Below are 8925 nucleotides of genomic sequence, written 5' to 3' on the forward strand. Positions count from 1 at the left end.
TCGAATATTAATGAAACTATTTTATAAATACTTTCTCATTACTCCTGTCCTACTAACACTCAATAGATCTGGATTACATTAAGCCTGTGACCATGTAGTTTCGGTAAAACATAGACATGAATAAAACCCCTTTCGTTCAATGACCGACGGCGGAACCGTGGACGTCCATACCGATCTCTATGAGTACACGAATGACATTCGACTGAACCCTTATCATGTGTTATTGTCTTTGCTTCGCAATACTTTAAAAAACACGAGGTGGGATATATCGGTATCCTCTTGAGTCATGCACATGCTTATTATACCGGTCTCCTCGGTACCGGTTTTGTTCTTCTTTCTCGTTGACATGTTCCGGCATCCCCGTGAGACCCTCCATGATGCTGGGAAGGGGAGTTTGATGGGCTATGTTCCTCCACATGGAGGTGTTTTGGTAGCCCAACATCAGCCCATAAGTCCAACACATGCCACCTGTTGATCTTCGTTTCATCCAATGGTTGTGAGTGCTTCCTAGTGAGGGGAGTAGAGAAGAAAACACTAGCACTCCACCCCTGCTGTGTGGTGGCTGTTATTTTCATGAGAGTGAGAGAACACACAAAAAACACACAACCTGTGAAAGAGAGGAAGAAGAAGATATGGAGGTTCTGTCCAGATTTGCCGCATCTGATTAGATAGTGTTCAAGCTGGTGATTGGAGGCTCAAACATGATTGGATTGAACTCAAACTTGGTGAGGCAATTCCTTACTTTGTGTACTCCGATCTAGTTAGCTGGCTTGAGTATTGGGTCAGTGGAGCATCAGATTTGAGTGTGGTTTTGTCAGTTCGGACTACTGTAGTTTCAGAACAGAGTAGTTTTGGGAGACGAATAGTTTGGGTAGGCAAACTGTGTCCGATTGAGCTAAAATTTTGAGAGGATCTCAGGAACTCATGTGTCTACTTGTCTGCCAAATTTGGTGCTATTTGGTTCAGCGGTTTACGATCAGTTTGTAGAACACTGAAGGAGACAGAAGCTGTGTAAACTTTGTTTTGCTGAAATCTGGCCTCTTATGGTTGTTGTTGCTCTTTCCAGTTGGCAACATGGTTAGCGTGTTGTAAATCTCTCTGGAGGATCTAGAGAAGACTTTGTACTTACCATTCTCATAAGTGGAGTTTGTGGATTGGTCGGTCCACAGCCATAGTTGTTTACTCCTCAAGTTGGGGAGGTTTTTCCACGTTAAATCTTGTGTCACATATGCATGTTGTTTGTGTTATTTCCCTACTTACTTGTTGGTGGAAGCTGCCCTCAAAGTTCACTACATGTGAAGGAGGTTGTTTAGTGTGCATATTTGTCGTGTCGGTGAATTTGTGCAGCGCATTGTTGCTGTTCAGCTCCAACATACGGTCCGGCGGGCCAACCTGATTGAATCAAGACAATTCATTAATTAAGGGCAAAAGATCAAATTACCCTTTTAATTTTTTTTTTGTGGGAGGGGTGGGGGGGCTAAAACCATAAATATTTGAGCAGAATTGGTGGGAGCTGCTCAAATTTGAGCACAATGAGTGTTTTGAGGTGTAACTTCTCAAAATTTGGAGGAAAATGGTTGGTCGTGGTCTGAGTCTAACTCCTTAAAACAGAAAAATCTGAAAGAGATAAAGCTTTTTGGGGGAAGAGCTAGAAATTCTTCTAATTCTAAGGAGTTAAAGCTTTTTGAAGGAAGGGCTAGAGATTCTAAATGCCACCCCATGTAGTGGCAAAGAGAAAAAAATGATCCAACATACACGTCACTTGTGGACTAGAGCACATCACACACCTTGTATTCAACTCCCTCACAGTCGGTCTGCACTCTTGCAGTGTCCACCTCTGTCACCTAAACAAGCTATATACCAGAGGGACCAAAGAGCAGCACATCACACCGAGGAAGCTCGCGTACTCTGCTCGGACGAGCAACATGACCCTGTACATGTACGCACTCACACAGTGTACTGTATATATACGCCTCTAACCACCTACGCAGCCAGCTGCTGCTGCTGAGTACTGCTGCTACTGCTGGTGGTGGCGCTAGTGCCATCGTCTTCAGAGAGGCAGCAATGCATTGCGCTGCCTGGAGCGGCGGCATTAGGGGGAAGAAGGGGCTCCGGCTCCAGCTCCAGGCAGAGCATCTCGGACTGGAGGATGGCACAGTAGTGGCCGAACGTCTCTGGCGACACATTGAGCTCGAAGCCGACGCCGAAGAGGAAGTCCACCTCGAGGTAGTTCATCTCCGGCAGGCTGATCCCGCCCACCTTGGCGAAGTAGGCGTTGTTGTAGCATCTGCGATATCAGCAAGGCACCATATGTTAACATGTTATATACGTGCTTGTATCAGGATTCAGACCATATGGACCAATCATGTTAAGTCTTTTTCTTTTTGAGAAATCAAGAATGGCAGTGGCAGTAGGCCACCAAACATTTGTGCAGTGCAGGGCAAACCAAATTGGCCGAAGAGGCACACACACCAAATCAGTTATTCAGAATCCACCTTAAAAACAGTCAAATCTGTAGAATGTCAAATCGTCCAAACTAAGAATAACCATAGTGATTCTATCAAGGAAGAAATATGCAACAAATCATCAATTGGGTAATGATTCCAGGAAAAGGACAGATAGGGCTGGATGCTCTTGGCAAGAGGGAGTTGGAACAGGTAGTGTGCATCCATCAGCAAGGGCCAAGTTGCCACCGTCCTATCATATGGCAAGTACTTGACAGTGAATTAAATTCCAAAAAGAGAGAAAAGGTTGCTGAAAGGGAGGGGGGCCTCTATCTTAAATCTTTGGCTTGGGTCCCCCAAGGTGCAAATGTGGTTGGAACATGGATGGAAGGAGCAGTGGATGGAGCCACCATTGCCTCTTTGTTTGCAGGTATAATTTTGCCTACACCACATACATCACCTCATGAGCAGATAACTACTCTGCTTGGTGTTTGGTGTGCTGGCATGGGCAGATGACATAACGAATTCTCCAAATGCAAATCGATAGGAATAGTATTTTCTTTTGATAGTGGGTGCAGCCTTCGATTGCCTGTACTTGTTGGGATTTAGGGAAGGGGTTGTTGGGTTCTGCTTCTTAAAGAATGTTCTCTGCCAATGCAACCTACGTGATCTGGATTCCGGAATTAGATGTCGATCTTATCCCATCAGAGCCTTCTGTGAACAACTCAACAAATTGTCTACAGTGGCTCTATAGAACATGCGACACTGACACGATTAGTAGTTAGTTTAGCACCAACTTGAACGGCAGAGAAGCAGACTAATCAGCCCCTTTGCAATCCCAAAGTTGTTTTGACATGCTAGATTGATTAAGGTCCCCAGCTATTAACTGGTTGACAGTGATCTTTTGTCAAGCACGTAAAGAAGCAGCAGATAAGAGTTTGCGAGTGCGATAATGCTTGGCCTAAAAAATCAAGCGGATAAAGCTGCCCAGCTTGAGCACAAAAGAACAAAATTTATATGAGAATCAAGCTATCTGTGCACTACATCTTGATTCAAGGGAATAAGAACAGTGCCTACACACCAATTGAGTCTTCCTAAAATTATTTTTGTCATCCTAAATAGTAGCCTGGTCTAGAGAATTTCACCTGTTTCTGATCCAATTCTCTGCTGTAAGGTGGGCATTAGCAGACTGAGGACCAACTGGCCTCAAGAACACATAACTTTGAAACAAACTAGGAACTCGACCATACAGGCGCCAGTCATACTCATGATCAGGGGGTGAGGTTAAGGCGAGAACTCACATGTCATCCATGAACTTGACGGCGGAGAGCACGGTGGTGATGAGGAGGCGGTGCACGCTGTAGGAGTCCACGGCGAGGGCGCGGCGGCGGCGCAGGAGGCGGTCGAGGTAGATGTAACCCACCACGAAGCACGCGGGGCTGCAGCCCGCGAACCGCGCGATGCGCGCCATGTACGCGCGCACCGAGATGCCGGGCTTCGTCATCGCCCGGAACGCCGACCGTGACGCCGGTTCCAGCGCTCCCGGCCCCGCTGCCGTGTCGTTGCGCTCCGTTAGGCGCTCCAGGAGCGCGGAGAGGACGCCCACCACCCGCGGCATGTCCGTTGCCGGTAGATCCTCCTCCTCAGCACTGCCCATGCTGGCTTCTCGAATCTCGATCGCCGGCTCCCTTGGATGCTGTGCGCCTGTGTGTGTGTGTACGCGTGAGTTTTCGCGGCTGGACTTCATGGAGAGTTGAAGATTTCGTTATATAGGATGTTGGGGAGGAAGGCAGAGAAACGTCACACCATGATGTTGAGAAAATCCTCATACAAATTAATCAAAGAAAAACACGGCAAAATAAACCGAGTAGGTTAACAATAACCACGAGGGTACTATTGGACGTCTCACCGCCAAAAAAAAACATATGAGAGGCCGGGCCACCATAAGACACAACCAAGACCGCTCACGACGAGCGAACACGCGCCACTCGGAAGAAATCATTGGACTTTGTCGCACCAACATCATCGAACTGTTGTCGAAGAATACCCTCTGCCCTCTTGCTCCGGAAATGACAAAGAGAGGATATGTCACGTGTAAAGAAAAGGCACAGGCGAGACCACTAGCCGTCGAAACCAAGGCGTTGTTTCTTAGAGGTCCCAACCATCCCAAACATGCTACCGTGACCGAAAGGTACCCATACTAACCGGCGAATTCCCCAAAAGGGTCAAGACGCAAAGACCGTCTGCCGGAACGGACAAGGGTTTTTACCCTAAGTGTTGGCAAAAAGAGGAGACCAGCGTCCCCCAAGAGGGACACGACACTCGCAAGCATCACCATCACTAGCCCAAGGCTCAAAGCTCTTGCTCGGCTCCTCCCGCACACCTCGCCGAGGGTACTCAAGCCAGAAGACCCACTACGACGACCGAGGACTCCGAATCTGGATCAGGTCTTAGCCGCTACCAAGGGGGACAGCATAGACAGGATCACTCACCGCAGCCCTCTCGCCATCCACTCGGCCTATGGAGCAACCAATACCATTGCCATGGAGCTTGCCGAAGAGCCCAATGGAACGTCTCAAATGTATTTACCTTTCTAAACACTTTGATATTTGTTTTGTACGCTAACTTGAATAGCTAGAATATAAACTACAGGACTTACGTTGTTTTCAGCAGATTTTCCATGTTGCTATTTTCTATGCAGAAAAGATCTGAGATTTCTTTTGAAAGTAATAGAAGAAATAAGCCGCGGAACCACAACGGCTGGCCAGGGGTGGCCCACAGCCACCATGCGACATGGGCAAGGGCATAACGCATGGGGCCCATAGGCACCGCCTCTCATGCCTATATCGCACATATACCCCCCCCCCCTAACCTAAAACCGTGGCACAAATTTTTGGTCATTTTTCTTTGAGGCGGAGCCACCGCCTTCTCTGACTTCTTCCCGAAGGGCTTTCTTGAGGCTAATTTGGCCTCCGGAGAGGGGGCTCTTTCTCATATTCATCAATAACACCTTCTCCATCATCACTGTCATGATCTCCCCACTCATGTGTGCGTCGTTTCTCTGTAGCCACATGTGGCGGATGGGAATTGGATGAGATCATTTATGTAATAATTGTCGTAATTGTTTGGGTTTGATGACTGGTGTCATATAGGTTATGAAATTGATGTTGATATGACTTTGCTATGCTTAATGCTTGCCAGTAAGGCATAAGTGTCATGATTTCATATCTGAACCGAATGTGTTTAGATCAACGTACAAGTTATACGCATGTGTTGTTGTTCTGAACTGGAGATCTCAAACTGAAAATAATCAGGGTATCAAAGTGAATGATAGTAACTTGAGGATTACATGTATTCATTAAGTTCAATGCTTTTCTTTGGTTCTTGGTAAAAGGAGTGCCTTAATTACGCTTAATGTTCATTAGTATCCCACTGAAACGGGAGGGTGGGACAAAATATGGTGTGCAAGTTCCTATTGCAAGCATACAACTGTAAATGAAATGCATGTATACATAAGTTAATGAATTTGAGCTAGATTACGACCACCCTATATTATCGCCATTACATATTTGTTCTATCCATGCAACATCCCACTATCCATCCTTATGCCTACGCTTTTGATCATTGTTAGTCTCTTTAAAATACTGTGTACTTGGCAACTGTTGAGTATTGTTGTTTTCTATTACTTTACTGGAATCACATTATAATCACTCCATCACATTTTCTACTAATAAATTCTCTTGAGCAAGTATTTGTTTTCAGGTGTGAGTTCACAACTCAATTGCTAAAGCTTATAAATATACTTTGCCTCCTCTTGTGTTGAATCATTATATTTGGGGCATAACCTTTTCTCAAATCTTGTGTCGTTTCATCTTGGCGAGGTTCTTCTGAGACTGGGTCTTCTTAGCTAACCGATTAGTCGCCAATACTAAACCACTGTCGAAACCTCATGTTGGTCAACAATTTATGGTTTCTGCAGGAAACAGGTCTGGGTTTAATCTCACTATAACCTGCGATTGGCAACGGTTGCCTGTGCATGGATTCATCGTTCTACCATTCTATGGTTTTATGGCTTATCGTGTCGACACTCTTCTAAGGTTTTCAGGGCTCTCTGATTCTCCATCAATATATGATAGTTCATGATAGAAGTCTCAGATATGGGGGCCAATCCATCCCATACTTGAATCATTACTTCATACATAGACCATGAATCGCGTATTCTAACACTTGGCATCCTCACAAGCATTGCAAAAATTGTCTTGTCGACAAACTGGGTTCGGATATATCCATTGATTCTGCAAGCTGAACAAAACATCTACCGTTCATCGCAACTCTCTAGTTTTCGTATCCCCCTAAGAAACGTTTGTTGATCAAATAACAACTTCTTCCAAATTTCTTCTTCCAGGGAGTACTTGATCCTTATTAATTCCTGGGCCTGTGGGTTATAGGCCCACTTCAATACTTGCACAGCTTTAACTCATCCTTTGAGTTACTATTGTTCCATATTCTTGCATTACACCTCCTTAAATTCCAATATTGCTTCATTCCTTCATAATCTTGAGGTAATCATCCAAACCCAACTGTTGGGGATATAGCTATCAGTTATGACCCGCCCAGGAGGGGCCGGATCAGTCCCAATGACGGGTCACAAAGGAAGCCCAATAAACATTCAAGGTGATAGTTTATTAAGGCATAGAAGGCCTAAGCCCAGAGGCGGCTTAAGGCCCAATATTATAAACCGCCGTATGTAAAGAAAGACTTGTAACGAAAGGCATGTAAAAGAAATCACCGAGCCGGACACGCTTTATGAGCCGGCTGGGACTCTGTAGGCTGCCAGGCGTCAGCCCCTGTATATAAGGGGACGACCCGGTGGCGGCTTAGGGCAGGAAACAAGAGATCGAGAACCAAGCCGGCGGATCAGCTCTTGGTGATCGAAACCCCAGCAATTCCAACACAACTAGCCGTAGGCTTTTACCTTCATCGTAAGGGCCGAACTAGTATAAAACCTCTCGTGTCCTTTGTCCCGATTAACCCATTTAAGCTTCCTAGTTGTGATGGCCCTACGACTAAGTCCTTTTGCTAGGACATCTGCCGTGACAATTCCACGACAGTTGGCGCCCACCGTGGGGCCAGCGCATGGTGGATTTGAGTTCTTGAAGGGAAACTTCGAAGGGCTCAAGGGATACGATGTGGGCCGGATGACCAAGAGTCGTCGCGGCAAGCTCTACATCGACGACGAAGGCTGGGGCCCCGAGGCCGGCTCAATCGAGTACGGGTACTGGGTCCCCTTCGGCGGGATTCATGTATTCATCGGCCGGATCGGCGAATCAGGCCCTGAGCCGGACATCTGCACCGACATCATCGAGACGGCTCAGCATGCGAGACCCGCCCAGGCCTGACCCGCCATAAAACGTGTCTTTGTGGGCTGCATCCACGGAGGTGAATATTCGGAAGGATCAATGGATGGTGGTGAGACGGCCATCTGTTCTGACGCTACGTCATCCACAGGCAAGATGGACTCGTTGTATCAGCTGCAGGATGGCATGCTTGGGGGCTGTTCCGATGGCAGCAGTATTCCGGACCCCTTTGAGCCACCGAATCGAGCTGGAGTCTTCATGGCAGGCATCAGCCTGGGCAGATCTCCATGGCTGCGGCAGCAACGGCCACCCGTTCGGCAGCGGCCGAGTCAGGAGACCCCGCGCGCTCCCCGGCTCAGATACTAATGGACCTCACGGATAAGCTGACGGCCCTATTGACTGCCGTGGTAGAACCGGCGGACAAGGTCCAGAATGATGCGGAGGTGGCACGGGTGCGCGCAGAGATGGCACAGGCCAAGGAAAACTTAGCAGCTAAAGAGGCCAGGATGGCTGCGGAGCGGGCGGCTTTGGACGCTCGTGCTCAGCAGCTTCAAGCGGAGACTTTCCGGCTCTCGATGGATCTAAATGCGTCAAAAGAGGTCATGAGGAGGAGGCATCAGAAAACTCAATCACGTCTACCTCTGACACTCGATCCCAGGAACCTTTTCCATACACCTGGGGCCGGCCCAAGTAACCCACCGGAAGCAAATCGGATCACGACACCCGGAGCACCGATTCAGCCGCGGACCATGGAGCCACCTCGGATGTATACCGCTCTGCCTCATTATGCGTCAACACCACCGGGTCACTTCTCTAATCCTTTGGAAAACCTCATTGCTGTGTCGGCTCGTTTGGCGGCTCTCCCGATGGAAGGCGATTCTCTGACAGCAATCGAGACACGAAGGGTGAGGGAGCTTCTTCAGACAGCTCTGGCATAGCAGGATGCGTACTCTTACAGTCGAGACAGAATCCATTCAACCTCTCACCCGAGCCGGAGCCCGAGCTATAGCAGGCATATGGACTCAGCTGATATGTCAAGCAACGCTCAGCGCCGCAAACAACAACGCAGACATGAGCCGGTGCAGGCGGGAGCCCTTAACTTAGCGGATCAGGAGAGGATCCGA

The 8925-nt window shown here is 47.8% G+C and overlaps 1 protein-coding gene across 1 annotated transcript; it reads right to left on the reverse strand.

Moving 5' to 3' along the window:
* Positions 1-1742: 1742 nt before the first annotated feature.
* Positions 1743-4196, reverse strand: LOC125539249 (cyclin-P4-1-like). Its single transcript, XM_048702657.1, has 2 exons — positions 3746-4196; positions 1743-2287 (listed from the first exon to the last, which is right to left on the reverse strand). The coding sequence occupies exons 1-2, from the start codon at positions 4189-4191 to the stop codon at positions 1984-1986; spliced, it is 750 nt and encodes a 249-aa protein (XP_048558614.1). The 5' UTR covers positions 4192-4196; the 3' UTR covers positions 1743-1983.
* Between the last annotated feature and the right edge of the window lie 4729 nt (positions 4197-8925).

The sequence above is a fragment of the Triticum urartu genome, chromosome 2, assembly GCF_003073215.2.
Source record: "Triticum urartu cultivar G1812 chromosome 2, Tu2.1, whole genome shotgun sequence".
Classification (NCBI taxonomy): Eukaryota; Viridiplantae; Streptophyta; class Magnoliopsida; order Poales; family Poaceae; genus Triticum; species Triticum urartu.